The sequence below is a fragment of the Epinephelus moara genome, chromosome 7 (assembly GCF_006386435.1).
Source record: "Epinephelus moara isolate mb chromosome 7, YSFRI_EMoa_1.0, whole genome shotgun sequence".
In the NCBI taxonomy this organism is placed as follows: Eukaryota; Metazoa; Chordata; class Actinopteri; order Perciformes; family Serranidae; genus Epinephelus; species Epinephelus moara.
Genome location: NC_065512.1, coordinates 11831795 through 11849246, shown reverse-complemented (window position 1 = coordinate 11849246; position 17452 = coordinate 11831795). Strand labels below are relative to the sequence as shown.

General features: G+C 41.6%; 1 protein-coding gene across 3 annotated transcripts in view; it reads right to left on the bottom strand.

Moving 5' to 3' along the window:
• Positions 1-1900: 1900 nt before the first annotated feature.
• Positions 1901-17452, bottom strand: part of atf2 (activating transcription factor 2) — a 23782-nt gene continuing 8230 nt past the window's right edge. For 2 of the 3 annotated variants that reach the window (XM_050048471.1, XM_050048472.1), the window contains exons 8-12: positions 14517-14609; positions 11397-11657; positions 10312-10518; positions 7052-7157; positions 1901-2283 (exon numbers count right to left, since the gene is read on the bottom strand). In XM_050048471.1, coding sequence (XP_049904428.1) covers positions 2078-2283; positions 7052-7157; positions 10312-10518; positions 11397-11657; positions 14517-14609 — 873 coding nt within the window. In that variant the 3' untranslated portion in view covers positions 1901-2077. The remainder of the gene's footprint in view (positions 2284-7051; positions 7158-10311; positions 10519-11396; positions 11658-14516; positions 14610-17452) is intronic. The other variant, XM_050048473.1, reaches the window with a different exon arrangement.

Below are 17452 nucleotides of genomic sequence, written 5' to 3'. Positions count from 1 at the left end.
TACCCCGACTTGACTCATAGCACAGTTTGATATTTAATCAACAATATGGTGAACTCTCATCTTCCACAAGGTGGCAGAATACACCATGAGAAATGTTTCTGAGCACCAGAGGCACCTCAGCAACACCTCAGTTCAAATCAATGTGCAGAGGTTTTGTGTGAAAGCATTGGGGGAATGAGACACTGTGATATTGTAACAGCTGCTATAATATGTGTAGAGGACTTGGCTTGCTTACTATTGACATTGTCAACTTATCGATAGAAACATAATGTACAGGCGTTTATTTGTTATGAGATGATTCACGTATTTCTTCGTTTATTTCCATCTGGAGAATTAAATGGAAGCAAAGCTAGATCTTTAAAGAGATATTAAAAGGTTTATTACAACAACTTATCAATTCAAATTTTTATACAGAACTTTCACAAGTTACAAGTACACTTTCAACACAGTATCACACTCCTTTTTTTAGCAGTTAAGCCAAGGTAAAACAAAGAAACCAAAGCTTTCATAGACTTAGAGCCACGACTCAAGTTGAAACAACTTGTTTAATGATATTTATCTGACTGAGACATTATTGAATAAACAGTTAAAATTCTCGCAGAGAATTATTATCTCATGCAGATAGCACATAACAGTAAAATTTTTATAAAAGAATTTAAGAAAACAACGTGTTAGCTTCTCGTAAAACTACACAGTAGTAAGCCAGTACAGACTAAGAGAAAAGGCAAATTGACTTCATGGTGTGATTTGCTTCCTACTATTATTTCAATGATGAAATGCTCACAATTCTTACAGGCGGTAGTAGTGTTACTCTAATATACATGATGCGATTCCAGGTCACATCTGGATGCTTTAAATTTTACATGACAGGAGTCAGAGAGAGGCCTATCCTAATGATTGAAACATCGTTAAGATCCACTGCTAACATGTGATCAACAGGGCTCAGCTACTGAAACCAGACTACGCTATAAAAAAAAAACTAATTACATAACACCAAGAAAGATCACATACAATGCATCATTGATGTTATTTACAATGTTTTCTAAAAATGTCTTCGAGAAATGCAGCCATGAAAACAACTAAATGTCCTTAAGTGTTCTGCGTTAAAGCCATAAACAGTCACTTATAAAGCAAAGACAGTATGCGGAGCAAGATATTTCCTATGTTCATGAGACCCTTAATCTGAGAGAACAGCTATTAACTCAAGCTATTAAAAATGTATCGAAGTCATTTATACAAAAACATTAATGGCACTGAATGAAGTCACCAAGATTGAGTAATGGAAAAGGTACTGCAATCCTACAATCACTGCTTCAGGAACAATCAGACTACAGGTGGAATGTTAATGAAATAACACACATTTCTAACCAGCTCACCTCCTTAAGACTATTTTTACAAAGCAGAGGCGAGCTCGAACATTCAAACTGCACGATGCGACTACAGCTGATCTCGCTCACAGAAAAGATGACTTTAAATCTGATTCAGCCATTTACACGTGTGTTGTGTGACAGTATTCAAATCTACTTCTAAAAAGCTGCCGGTACTTAACATGTGAACTGTCGAAACTCTAAAAAACCCGTCATCTCTCAAAAATGTGCAAAATGGAAAATCATGACAACAAAAGTGACCGCTCTTTATGTAACTTCGTCATAAAGATAGTGCTTATAAAAGAAATTAAAAAGACTAGTTACAAATGAAGCACAACACACTTTGGTAAGGTCTCTAACAACTCACTGATCAAACCTTCAGGCCGATCACTTTTTAAATAAAAAAATATATAAAGATTAATAAATAATTAACACAGATACAAAAACATTTCTGAACCACATGTTTTACATTTTACACCTAAAGTGCCTGTTCTTTTGTCTTCACCAATTCCAGAGAAAACATTTGCATTCTCAAAAAAAAAAGCATCACCAACGGAGGACAAAACAAACATAAACAAAGCAATCAAGAAATAAATAAACAATGACACGGTCCAAACTGAAGCTGAGAGAGAATCCCTTTGCTCTGTTTGTCAGAGATCGAAGAGGCAACAGCGCTCCAGTGTTGACGCTCGGGGCACAGTTTGGGACGATCAACTCCCTGAAGGCTGAGACTGGCTCTCCTCTGTGCTCTGGTTTGACGTGGTGGTGGTGGCGGCGTTGGATGGGGCGGAGACGGCCGGGGTCATGGAGGAGGAGCTGACCCCGTTGGAGGTGCTGACGGAGCTGTGCTGGATGGCCTCGTTCTGGGGACTGCCGGGGACGGACATTTCCTCGCAGCTCTCATCTTTGTCAGAGACTGTGTTGGGAAAAGATGAGAGAATAACCGCTGAAGAAGGTTGTACTTTTTTAGAAGGATCCTACAGCTGAAGGCGAGTTAGATTTAAGACTTTTAAGATTTTTTTTATGCCACTCAATGAAACTAGCAAACTTTTTCAAAAATCTAAACTGGGAAAAATTAAAATAAAATGAAATAAACTAAACTAACTAAACTAAACTAAAATTCAATTTAAAAAATAATAAAAAAAAAAATCATGAAGTGACATCAATGTTGGGGGGTTAGTGACAGTTTAGCCCAAATGTTTATTGTAACGTAAAACATGATTTTTTTTTTGTTCCAGTGAAAAGGTTAGATGACCTACTTAAAAGATTAACACTTTTTAGGTATGGTGAAGACGAGTGTAGATCAGAACTCGGAAATATCTGACATTTGTTAGCCATTTTTTTCTTGCCGATTTTGTGTTTTTCCCTCTGCATGTGGGATTTCTACTGCCTTGATTTCCATCTAGGGTTGCAACAGTATGAGATGTTCATGATGTGGTAACAGTCTCAAAAAATTATTATATGATTTTATAATATAATATATTACACAAATATTATTACAATGGCATTAAAGGAATGACAACATTAGATTTTTTTGAACAATTGAAACTTGAAACCAACGACAGGCAGTCGAGAAGGACTGTGTGCCCAAGTGAGATTCTCTGTCCTGTTGCATTTATTTTCAGTACCGTAGATAAGCAAATGTCCACAACGCGATAACCGTCAATTTTCATATCATGGTATACAGCTTCACGGTATATTGCTGCGACCCTATTTCCATCTTTGAAAAGCTTTTTGCATAAAACACAGAGCCTCGTGCGTTGCTTTGTACAGGTTTCAGCCACGCCGCAAACTCTTAGTTGAACAGCCAGTTTTCGTTGAATTTGCACTTCCTTATGTCGTCCAGGATACAGCGACAGCTAGCTAGCAGACAGTGGATCATCTGCTCTCAGCATCCCAGCCAGAAGCAGCATATGAGTGTTGTTGGTTCCACTGTCCTGATCTGTGTGATATTAATGCAAGCAGCACTCTGACAATTATTTCTAAAAAGTAGATGTTACCACTTATTTTGAGATTTCATACTGCTACGAGGCTGCTATGAAATCCGACTGATTGAAGACAATTTCACACCAATTAAGGCCTTGTTTTTAGATCAATGCCTTTTAAGACTTTAAGAATCCGCAGAAGCCTTGTTTATATTGTTTAGATTTACTCACATTGCTGTTTACTGGCAGCATTTACCCGCTACAATCCACAAGAGCTCGGGAAAGCTTTGTCATGTAGACCTAATCAGATGTAAAACAGCTATTTGCATGTGGTGTATGCAAACCGTTTCATTAATCCCCATAATGCTACTTCTGCAGCCCTTCCTTTAATTAAAGCTCCAATGTCAATTTAAACCCACATCATAAGGGTACATTACATTCTGGGGCATGTGGCAGTGTTTCCCATCCTTAACTGCATCCTCATTTGTTTTTTGTTACCTTGCCAACTACTGCAGCGACAGATGATTACAGCACCTGATTTTAATGATGCTCACACTGGAGAGTAGGGAAGACTTGGAGTCGAAATGCCACCAGCTGTTAGGCAGTTGCATTGAATTAATTGGATCCTGATGGAAAAAAAGAGACTCTACTCTCATGCTCTGTTTCGTAAAGGAATAAGGAGCACAGTGATAATTAATATTGTTAATGATATGAAGTCACTTGTTATGGCACTTTGTAATTAATGGCTGGGTTTTGCATTTGAGAACGTAAAATACAGATTCCATAGCAAGAAGGAGCAATTAAAGTCCAATACAAATGTCTCCACATTAGAGGCTTCATCTGCCTTCCTGGACTGGACTTTGACCGCGTGATTTAGTGCAAGTGAATGTCAAAGCGCTATAAACTCCCTCGCTGTTTTACTATGCAGAAGGTCAACCTCAGAATAAATCAGCTTGGTGGTTTTGTTCCATGTTCAAGTGAGCATTATCACTCCTAACGACATTAAGGGGTGGCTGTCGGATATATCATAATACTCAGAAATTCGGGTTCCCTGGGCAGCCGGAGCTTCTTTCTGCTCTCTTGGTTTCTGAAGTGGGGTTCGCTGTAAGCAGATGGACAGCTCTGTGTGCCAAGCGAAAGCATGTCCTGGCTTGTTTGTGGGGCAGTCTGGGTAATTTCCTCCCACCTGCCATGGCTACGCCTGGGCAGGACGATGAAGGGTATAACCAGGTCTGGAGGGGCAGTGTAGCCTTACGGGATGTGTAACAGAGAAAATGGAGGGTTTGATGAGGCCTTTACATGAGCGAGGGCCACGGATCAGTCAGAATCAAATAATGTGCTTCACTAATTAGCAAGATCGATTACTTCAGTGATTCCCAACCAGGGGTACTCGTGCCTCGGGGGGTACTTAGGCAATTGCCAGGGGGTACACGTGGAAAGATTATGGAGCAGCTCATTTAATTTGAAAAAACAGAAATTACAATTTCATTTGAAAATATTTAATCAGCCGTAACACCTGTAAATTACATTTGGCTATTGACAGTGCATGAACACTAGTAATGGAAAAGTAATGGGTGAATGGCTGAGATAAATAGCTACGTAGAGAGTACTGAACAGTTCAAATAGGTGAATGTAATTAATAAGTGGTTAAAATCACTAAAACTTTTGGATAGTTTTGGTGAATTATTACTAGCAGCAGTGGATACAACTTAAAGGGACAGCTCACAAAATCAAAAACACATATTTTTCCTCTTACCTGTGGTGCTGTGTGTCAGTGTAGATTGTTTTCTGTGAGCCTATAGGAACTATTTTCCTTCTCTCAGACCACACTTAGCAACCGGATCACTGCACAGGAGGAAGTGTGCATCTACTGCTAGCTCACCTAGCACCACTGAGCTAGCTAATGTTACAGCTCAGTTGATCAGGACACCATTAATGTTTACGTCTCACACTGTCATGAGCATACACACCTCTTGTCCATGAGTAGATGCACACTTCCTTCTTCGCAGTGATACAGTTGGCGGGTGTAGTTTTGTAGAAAGAAATACTTCCTACATGAAACTGCTCACAACAAGGTCTGTGGATTATCTTGAGTAACCAAGTCATGATTTCTGGAAAGACATATTGCTGTTGAGTTTTTCAAATGTATTTTTCTGAACTGCACCCGTCAACCGAATCACTACACAGAAGGAAGCGTGCATCTACTCGCTGAAGTTACAGCTCTGCCAAAGAGGACTCCATCTATGTTTACATCTCATGCTGTCACGAGCCTCTTGTCCATAAGTAGATGAATGCTTCCTACTACTGCTCACAACAAGGTCTGTGGATTATCTTGAGTAAACGGGTCATAATTTCTGGAAAGAGACATTGCTGCTGATCTGCTTCCATCATATTGGAGAGAAGGCAGACATCACTGCAAATCATCTCAGCACTACAAGTAAAAGGAAAAAAATATGCGTTTTTGTTTTTTGGTGAACTGTTCCTTTAAATATGTAGCTAAAAGCAATGGATAAAAACTAATGGTACACAGGTCTGTAAATCAGACAAAGAAGGTTGGGAACCACTGGATTATTTCATCCTGCCATCCTGCCACACATTTATTTTCACTCTCACATTAGTTGGCTTTCCTTGTTGGCTTGTCTTAAATCTATCTCACCTGTCATCATGTGCCAAACTGATGAACTGGGGTATTTGGATGAGGTTATATCTTCCCAAACAGGGTAAAAAGTGCTCCAAATGTCATCCTTCACAAAGGTCTAGAAACACAGGAGTGACGTCCTCAGCAAACACATGAGAAAGATGACCCAATTCATCTGCGGATCTTTCTAAAAGAACAATCCAGGCGATACCAAATGAGACCTGGCTCTGACAGCCCACTCTAGCCTGGAAACCATCAGTCCCATAATGCACATGACGTGTGTCAGTGGGATGGTTAGCAATAAGGGATGCATAATGAACAGCCTAGCTTGGTGGACACCCCGCAATGAGAATGCTCTGCAGTCTTGTCAAGCTTGCTGCTTTAATGGACTCATTTCAGAGGCAATCATTGTCAATACAAGTCAGCGGAGGCGTTTAGAGCACAGTGGAGAAGTGGCTTGGAGCGCCACTTGTTCTCGTTGCATACTGGCTCATCTGTGAGGGAAGGTGAGTTATGGCCGAAAAATCAGAATGACAGAGCCGCGGTCTCGGGAAACGAAGAAATATTGGTGATATGATTCTAAATGAGACCATGTGATGAACAGGAACTGGCATGGCGGCGACACCGTAAAGGATGACACCAGGACATTTAAATTAAGAGGCTGCAAACACAGAATCTTCTTGTATATTCATAAAGATTGTTGAATGTAAAGGTACATTTTAATTAACATGCATGTGTTAGAAAAAAAGAGATTTACCTATCCATTTCTTGACAACCCAAGCATTTAGTTCCTGAACATCCCTCCTGCAGACATTAAGCTTCATCTGACAAATGTTTATATAGGTGTCAAATGAGGAGGAAACAATTGGCTCCTCGTGGATACCACCTGTGGCCTCTTGAAAAGACTCGGACAAAGCCGGCAGCAAAAATGTGTCTGAAACCACACAGCCCATAAATATCTTAACTTCAGGAAAGTTTTTTTTTAAAAGAGGATCTAATATGTCAATAGCTCTTTGTGTTTGGCCATAAGTAAGACATGTCCTTCCAGTGGTTAGCCGGAGCTCATTTTTAGAGGCGTTTCACTGGAAGCCTCGGGCTGAGAATAATGGAACATTACTCACTGTGATAGCCAGATTTCTTCTGCATGGCGGTTACAGGGCAATCTTTATGAGCCAGAAGAAGCTGCTTCAGCTGAGCCACTTCGTTTCTCAGCAGGGTGACTTCACTCTTTGAGAGAGAGAGGAGACACACAACAGCACTCAATAAAACGGTCACTCTGGAGCATACAGTATGTCAGATTACATGAAGACAAACAGACCACGTGTGTAGTTCAAACGTGTAAAAATGACTTCCCAAAAAACAGATAAAGATCAGACTTCAGTTCATTAAAGTATGACTGAGATCCTTTCTTCATTTATTTACAAAGTTGTAACTGTATGTTCTTCATTTTTTAGGCTGTCACTAAATTTTGAACGTTACAGAAGTTTGATAACAATGTATCACCCATTAGTATTTCTTAGCTGTGACCAGCAGCTCTATAGAGCCACCCTATGGCGGCCCTATAGGAGGATGAGATTTGGCATGGAGGTCAAGCCTGTGCATGTGCTTGTCTTTATGCCAATTGGCTAGAAGGAGGTGTGGCAGGGGTGCTATATCGTAGGTAACTTGACTTGCTTGAGTTTCCTGAAGACGTGTTGCCTCTCATCCAAGAAGCTTCTCCAGTTCTAAATGACTGGTGTGGAGTCACAGGCTTTAAACTCGGTATGGTTGTGAACCCTTACAGAGTCGTTGGGTCGTGAGCTAAAAGGCAGCTGACTAACTTTTTACTCCACATGGCAAATAGGGGTCAGCGCATGGATACATGTGTACATGGAGGCAGCTATTTTGGCTTTACATAAACACATAGCATATGTAACAAACATTTTTTATCAGGGTCACTTCAATTTTTAGTTAGTTTTTTTTTTAGAATTGTGACCAAGATATATACTGAGCGATGCATTTTTAAATTAAAAATAAACGTGTTGGTGCTCTCTGGTGGAAAAACTACACAATGATGTCACTCTTTCAGCATTATCTAAAACATATCTTTAGTTTACCTCTAGTTTGAACCCAAAAACTGCAGCTTAACTCAGGTCTTAAAAGGGTCCCAAACCAAAACCTGCATATGTACAGTAAATGCTCAATAGGTGTGAATGTGAGTGTGAATGGTTGTCTGTCTCTATGTGTCAGCCCTGTGATAGTCTGGTGACGTGTCCAGGGAGTACCCTGCCTTTTTGCCCAATGTCACCTGGGATAGGCTCCAGCCCCCCCGCGACCCCTAACAGGATAAATGGTTACAGAAAATGAATGAATGAGTATATACACCAAAGTGCAACTCGACTTTGTGTCCTCTGTACATGAATACCCATACCTCTTATCCACCATGAGTAATTTTAATCCCAGTTATTAATGGGATCACAGGGTTAAATTCTCAAGACCTCCTTTGTACAGTAAGGCTACATGACCACTACATCACTGCAGACAAACTCATACTTTCCTCGACGAGACACAGTGAACGCAGGGAAAGGTAACACCGTAATGAATGAATTCAGAATAAAGTATGATGCACTTCTTCATTTATGTTTTTCCTGCACAATAATTATGGGCCTTCACTGGCTACCAACCAGCACATTTGTCAGAGGTGAGCTGTTCGGATTGTCAGCGCAACTTTGTAGATGCTGCCGAGATTTACACTCTTGTGTCGTTACGGCTCCCAGGGGAGCTGAGGATTTCTGCATGTCGTAAAAGAGGGCCACATTACGCTGAAGGTGACTTTAACTGGATTTAGAGCGGCCAGGGGCCCGCGGAACACCCAATGGCAGATTTAAGCTCCTTCTCTTCTCCTTTAAAGGACTACGGGCGGCTTAATCTATTTAGTCTAAAAGCAGCCAATTTATTTGATTCCATCTGTTTAGTCTTGCTGGTGTTGGCAGAGCTGAGCTATTGTAAGACAGATTTAAACACAGCTGGAAAGAGCGTATGTATCACATGTAGCCAAAGCCATATTCACTGTGCTTCCACCATGGCTGCTGCCATTTACAACCTATATAAACATGATCCTTTAAAACTCTCCCTCCACACGGCTACGGGGAAGCATACGAGATAGACTTGAAAGCAAAAGTCAGAAATGTTACCATCCATTATAAAATGCTGTTTGTTTAGCAGGAAATTAAAATAAATTAAATAATACACAGTGTTTGGTTAATTTGCCTTTACAACATTTACCCAGAAGATGAGGGAGTAATGCTGCCATTCATGCTCCACCTACAGTAACGTCAAACTGCATCATACCTGGAATTTGAAATCAAACTAAACTGGAATTTTGAGAGTTAAACTTGTTTCTAACTTTGTGATTTAATCGAAATTGAGCAAATGGGCCTTGGGTGATGCTGGGAGCCCTGTGAGCTGCCTGGTCTGACACCTCATTAAAAAGCCAGTTAAGGATGATGTTAAAATAATTGTGCATCATTAGAGGCAGTTTCACTGATCAGCTGGGCCATGTCAGCATGGGGGTTTTTACAAAAACTGCACTGCTGATTAATGCCTTCATATAAAGCGCCCTTTTATTCTCTGCCACATGTTGTTCCCGTCTTTGTAGTTAACAGAAACGCTCCGTTTATAACCCCATCCACACACCTATCCTTCTCTTTTCATCTGCCTATATTCAAATACAAACTCAAAAAGCACACTCATGACAAGTGGTGATAACTTGTTTTTGAACCGCATATTAATGACATGAACCTATTTCTTTATATCGCCATCTATCCCCTTCTCCACCTTCACCACATCTTACTCCGCTTTCATAGAAAAATAAGACAGTGAGCAAATAAACACCACATCTCATTTAATTGTCTGGAACACCGATGTGCCGCACCCCCGGCTCACACTTATCAACAGAGACAGCAGATACATGAACTGTTTCGAACTTGTCAGCATCAGATCCTAATTGCTTCCAGCAAAATGAAGGTTCAAAAAGACACCTTTCCCTAGGAGATTTTTGAGGCCATTCAGTAAACTGCTGAGACAGAAGCGAAGACACGCTTGTGCGCGGCTGACATCTGGAGGATACATCTTTATTGACAGGGACATATCGATGTAAAGGGCTCACACACCGCTGCTGTCACACGGCAGCTCTTCTTAATCGGCTTTAATGACTTCATCACCACAGAAGGGAAAAGTCTGTGTACACACGCTTACACCAACAGCACACGGCGATGAACAGACATACGCATGCATGCAAACATAAACAAACTGACACGCTGATGCGCAAGAGCACGAAAACAAAGACAGATGAAGGAGCTGCTGCTACATGCAGGAGCTGATTGGAGAAGGTAAAGAGCACCTGTAGTTGTCCGTTCACAGAGTTCAGGTCCTCAGCCTTCTTCTCCAGAGACTGGACCCACACTTTCCTCTTCTGCCTACAGCGAGAGGCTGCGGCCCTGTTACGCTCCAGGAACTTGCGCCGCTTCTCGTCAGGGTCTTCACTTGTGGTTCTGCGCCGCCGACCCCCTGTGCTTGGAGGGTTTGGCGCGGGGGGCGCTGGGGAAGCCTGAACAATAATAATAACACAAAACAATAAGTGGCAGAACAAAACCACCACCATGTCTGTAATGTGCCGCTGACGTCATTGTGCAGCAGTGAATATTACACACTGAGTCACTGAACTGGGACTGAACTGATAAAACACTGAAGTTACTGTGACTAATCCCATTATGTGCTCAGGTTAGATGCCTTTACATGATGATCAGGACAGTAATTTCACCTAAAAACACACCTGACATGTCAGTCTGCACACGTAAACATACAGCATAATCCAGTTTCAGGTCATCTTTACATCATGTTTAAACAACTGCCATGATATGCTGCTGTTTATTAAAGGCTTCATTTGTCGGCAGGAATGATTTTCAGAGTTTGCTGTAAGCTAACAGCAAAAAAAAACAACCCCTGGTATTCAAATATCAATTTATAGATACATAGTGACAATATTCATATTCTACTGTATCAATACACCTGTAGCAGCTGTTATAGTTAATGTTACTACAGTCTTCCTGTTGTTCTCTGCTCTGTAACAAAGGAAGCCAAAGGTCTCAAAATGCTGCCTAAACACAAGCTGCCTTACAAGAACTTTGCCTTAATAAATAGACTAAAACTGAAAAAAAAATAAAAAAAAAAATCAGAAACTATCTGTTTAAAAAATTGTATGAAAGATTATAAATCTGATTAGACATTTGATGCCATTGGAACTTTATAGTTTTTGATTTTACAGGTACATTTTATTTGGAACCAAAAAAAAAAATTGACCTTGATGACATGGGCTAATAAGTCTGGCCAAATTAAAAGGATTACTGTTCTGCATGGATGCAAACAAAGAGGTCTCTTCTATAGAGCTCTGTTGAAACACAAAGTTTGTCCGCTGTGAACACTTACAGGTGTCTCTGTGGTAGACGTAGCCGGCTGCTGAAGGGAATGGGGAGAAGGTTCCTCAGTTGTGGGCAGGTGAGGAGCCGGAGCGGGAGTTAGGACCGCGATCGGGGCTGGAGCTGGGGCTGGGGCTGGGGCTGGGGCTGGGCTTGGGGTGGGGGCAGGAGAAGTGGGAGCAGCAGTGTGGGTTACGGCGCTGCTCTGGACTTCACCACCATCTCCGTTGGTTACCTGAGGAAGCTGCTGGCTTAACGTGGCTTTCAGTTTCTGGGAAGAGAATTCAGCGTAAAGAAAACGATTATGAAATGTCCATGCAAAGAAATGGTTGGTACGTAAACACGGTAACAAGGACATCACGATGACACAGGGCTGGGCAATATATTGGTATTATAATCGATACCGTGGTGTTGTCCTTTCCTGGTTTTAAAGACTGCTTTCTACCACTTGCCTTTATCCGCTTAGTCATTATATCCACATCACTGATGATAATTAATCAAAAATCTCACTGTGTGAAAATTTTGTAAAAGCACCAAGAGTCAACTTGACAATGACGTTGCAATATTTATGTCAAGGTATTTGGTTTTAAAGTATTGTGATATTGATTTTCTCCATATCGCTCAGCCCTATGCTAACAGTAGATCATTTTTGCTACATTAATCTGTATCATTAAATAAACGTTAAAGAATGGAAGACCATATAAAGGTAATAAGCTGCAAATGAGTAAGAAGTATGAGGGATCATTTTGAACACAAACCATGAACTAACACAAGTCTTTTGTGTGAAAAAAAAAATGAGTGAAGTTTAGAAAAGCGGTACTTAAAGATGGCTAACAACGCCAGACCTATTATAGCACTAACAGTTAGTGAACAGACTGTAACATCTTGCTTCAATGACGCTACTGAGTTTACAGCAGTCAGCAGAGAACAAGAGAAGTATCACTGCTGACATTGAAGATGGTTACTAGATTGTGTGAAATATCCTCCTTCTAGGACTACTTTTATATTCCCCCCGAAATTAAGGTTATAAAATAGGAAACAGAAACTAAAAACAAATCCTGGAATAATAAAGAAACAAAATAATTTTAAGAGGCAGATATTAAATAACCTTGCAAGACTGATCTGTCTGGCGAGGCATCCTCATTTTATTTTCCATATGTTTAGGTCGTCTTAACTGGACATCTACAGCACATGACGCGACCCAAACTATCAAAAAAATGTGCTTTTTGAACATTTACTGGGACCGCACATAACATTCACAAACACGGCCCATTCACAGAAACTATTTCTCCACCGACTGGTGTCCATGACTCACAGGCCAATTCCTCTCGTATCAAACACTAAGGAAACAAGGTGAAAGTGAATGAGCCTTTCGAAGCAATAACAAAGTGAGAGGGAATACATTTACATGAGAAAACAGAGGACCACATTATTCTAACAACTACCTTTGCCAGACCAATCTATCTACCAAATTAGTTTATCGTGTAATACCCTTCCAGAAGCTCTTCTGGCAGAAACAAGATATTATTCTCTTGGAATGGCCCATAGAAAGAGGGAAAAGCCAGTCAGATTCATATTTCATCTCTGCCATGGAAACCTCATCAGTGTAATAACCCTCCATCTCATGGGTGTTATTCAACCATCTGCTACTATATTACTTATCTTTATTTTGCAACTAATTAACAGCATAATCTTCTAAATTCAGCAAGTTAATTATCATTATTGTGGTCTTTGCAGCATCATCAGTCCTTGTAAAGTGCCGTCTCTGCGCCCCCTGAGAGCCGGGTGGGGGCGGGGAGCAGGCAGGTTGAGCGGGGGTCTGTTTTCTTGACGCGGGCTCATTAGGTGTTTGCTGATGAGCTGAGTGCGGTGGGAGGCGCCGGGAGTGAGCGGGAGGGGGGGTGCAGGTCAGGCAGGATTCTGCTGAACAAAAGGTTCCATGCAGGGTGAGGCCGACTTAATGTGCCTCGCTGAGCGTGTGCCAGGATGCCCCCAGCTGGCTTTCGCTGGTAGCCCCCCTCCGGTTGGCCCCGGTGACGGCGTGCTGAGCGCAACGCTGTCTCCGCGTTTGTCATCTCCGTACCCCATGATCCTCGACAACCCCCCCCCTCCCCCTCCCTTCACTCCTCCTCGCCAGTCAGGATCAATCCTTCCCTCCCAACATACACACACACACCTCCTCTCCGCAGTTTATCTGTTAATTTCCACAGGCGGAGCATGCTGCGAACACTTACAGGTTCTGTGATCCGTGCTTCATCACATTGCCACTGATCTCGCTCACAACACTTCATATCCCTGCCCTTCAACTATCACTTTCCATACGAGAGGACCTGGCTGCAAGACTGCTATGACCATCTCCTCCCTGCAGATATATCTGTTATATTTCTGTTTTAATTTCTGATTTAATTTTTTTTTCATTATGAAACATTCTGCTGATTATTTTATTACTTAGGTCATAAAATGGAAAATAGTAAAAACTGACCATGATAATTTTTGAGAGTGTGAGGTGACTTCTTTTGATGTCTATTTTGTCTGAAACTCCAACAGTGTAAAACCAAAAACATATTCAGTTATCATGTATGACAAAAAAATGGCAGCAAATTCTTACGTTTGTTTTTATTGGTATTGTCTTCAACTGTTTTATTTATTGTAAAGGTTTATTTTAATTTTTATTTTTTGGAACAACACTGATTTTAATCCAACATCTTTGCTTTTATCATTTTTTATTACAAAATCTAGAATGAGCAAAAAAAAAAAAATATATATATAGCATTTTGCATAAAAGACAACTAAAACAATTATTTAAATTTTTTGTTGTTGTTGATCAATTAATTAACTAATCATTGCAGCTGAATAAATCACTAAAAAGTAATTAATTTTTTAAAGACTACTTAATGGTAAAATCTATATGATATTCCATTCATGAAAAAACTACACTAATAAAAATCTAACAATACAGTTTTTGGAATACCTCGAACCCAATCTGTCACTAGCGCCCTCATCTGGTCAAAGAAAGGTCACTTATTGTCCACCTCCCTCATTACTTTGGTTGTTATTACCTCTCTCAGACTGGAAATAACAGACTCAACGTGGAAACAAAATCTGATGTAAAAGAAGAGATAATTAATACCAGCTTTGCTTCTGATTGGGCGGGCTGTGGCTGTGGCGAGGGAGGTCCTGGGATCCCGGGGACGTTAGGCACTACGGTGACAGGTCTGACAAGCTGACGGCAGAGACACAGAGACAGATCAGCACAGGGAAAATTAGTCTTCGGCAGTAAAAAGGCAGGCGGCGCTCCCACACAACACAAAACCACACACACACACACACACACACACAGCCGCGGCAGGCTCTCAGAGTTTCCTCATATCTCAGCCTCATTAGGTTGGATGGCCTGTTATTTTGTGGAGGCAGCGCCACATGGAGATGCAGTGTGCACGCTAATGAACCTCTGCCTGCCTGCGTGAGAGCATATGGGCAGGGAAGCTGAGGAGAGGATGGAGAGACACGAGTCGGAAGGCCAGAGCCAGGCCTCCTCTCGCAGCCACTGACAATGAGATGGAGATGGAGGGAGATGGGGAGAGATGGAGAGGGAGGGAAGAAGGGGGTGATCGAGTGAAAGGGAGGCCCACTGGTGGCTCATGTTCTCCATCTACTTTTGCCCTCCTTTACTTGTCAACGGCTTTCCCAATCCCCACAGACTGGGAAGATAGAGGTTTTTTCCCTGCTGTGCTGCTATCAGGAGATAATCATCTGCTGCTCAGTGTTCCACACAGACAATCAGGGCTACAGTGAGCAACAAGACAAGCTTCCACATGGGGGAGTTTTAAAAAAAAAAAAGCACCAACAAGACCTTCACTTACAACATATTTCATATATGAGACACTGTCATGGGTTGCAGTTATAATTGGTTTGCAAAACACATTAGTAGAATCATCTATCTGCTCTGCCAGAAATCAAGAGCGTTGATTCTAATTGTACAAGGACAAATAGCAGCGAAGTATCCTGGACCGGAGCCTGCTGCGCCTCAGCCAAATCCCGTGTCTTTGCCACAGTGACACACGGTTGTACTCTAAAGTCCATTATTTCACTCAACTGCTACAGCTCTCAGTTCACTGCCAGATCTGCGATGCCAAAGTTGTAAACAGTCCCTCTGTCCAAGTAGAGCAAAGAAACTATGCAGTATTAATGTATCGCCACAGCATAGTCGTCTGAATGTCACTTTTGGAAGGACTTTGATTTCACTGATGTGAACAATCGTCTGAGCATTGCTTCAACTTTAAAATGTGAGTAACAAATGATGAACTTGTGGCCGACAGCATCAAGTAATCTGACACAGTCCAGTAAGTTTGTTATTCTACACACTGGGCTTAAATATAATCATCTAAAATTATCCTGTTTGAGAAAACAAATGCTTTGGTTCATTAGTTAGTTTATTCTTGTCCATGGAAACAGCAGTCGACACCACCTCAAGGTTTACTTAGTGGTTGTTATGGAGCTGTGAGATGGGATAGAAAGTTCCACAACAGCTACTAAATGGACCATGAGGGGAGATGGTTTTGTGGGTTGGCTGTTTTCAGGGTCAAGAATGAACTCTGAAGCTTTACTTTTCAGCCAATATAAATGAGAAGTCCTGTAAGTGCTCAAGGGAAAATCTTTTTAAACATTTACAGTACCATGAGAACTGGGCAAACTGCATCTGGATGAAGATCATGTGTCATGAATGAAAGCTCTGGAACAGCTACAAAAGCCTTGTTTGGCGTTGTGACGCGCCTTGTGTTTCTGCACTCTAGGCATCTGGTGTTTTTACCAGAGCGCTCTGAAGTCCTCGAGTTGAAAAACTTCGACTTGTAGCGGAAAAGCGCCCCACATCATCTCTTTTTTCATCACAGTCACAACAAGTTAACAGTTGGTAAATGATGGAGGAGAAACTGCTGGATACCCAGAGCTACACAGCCCAACAATGGACAGTACAGTAGGTTGTCAAACTGCCCCTGAGTCCTCCTAAAATATGCCTGGAAACAGCCATCATCAAGGCGAGGCTCCTGGACCAACTGGTGGTACTCCCTGTGATCCACCCTCTTTTTTAGGGTCTCATGTACCCACACAGATCTCCGTTTCCCTATGCAAAAAAACTTCACTGATAGCCTCTCACCCTCAACCAGAGCTACTGCAAGTACCCTCTGCCTGAACATTTTAGGAACTAGATACTAATCAATGGGGGAAAAAACGGTAACAAGGGAAGTTTAGTGTAAGGACGTGTTGGTGTGGTTGCCTGGCCACAATACAAAGGTGCAGCAAGTGTTTATGTGCATTTACAAAAAGGCAGTGCGGTGCACCTCGCGTTTTGCAATCTCCAATGCTTACTGTGTGATCAGGGCCTTAGAACGGCTCTTTTAATTTCCACTGTCAAAAGTTGTAGATCCGTTCCATACCATCCTGTTTTTTCATTACCTCTCTGCTGAGGTACGTAGCACACTGATCTGACACTAAAAGGAGGAACTAGAAACACTGCAGCCTGTTGACTGGTCACAAGAGAACTGTCACTGTTGCTTCACAAGGATTCAGTGCTCAAATCACAAAACTGCTATTTTTAAATATCCCATCAATTGCGAGAGAGACTGTAAACACTCCAGCCTTTTCTTTTTTGTTATGAAAACGTTGCGTAACCCTGTACCATGGTCAATGAGGTGCACATGTTCCTCTGAATTGTTGGTGAAGAGGAAATATAGCAAAATATAGCGAGAGCTGGATGGAGCATTAAAACAGTTATTAACATCCAATAACAACCTGGCCTACATTTAAGAGTACTGTCTGCGGTGGGAATGCAAAACAGATCTAGAGTTTAGGTACACATCCATACAGGTTATGTACGGGTTCTAAGCAGTGCTTAATTTGTAAAATTAGAAGTAGGGGAACACTTTGGGCCTCTGAGAGAGCAGTGTTCCCCCACTCCCAAAAGTGGGGGAACACTTTTTTAAGCGGCACCCGGGCCGCCTCACTGCGCGACTCCGAATGGAATGGTTGTGACATCTAGTGTTGTCACGGTACCAAAATTGGGACCCA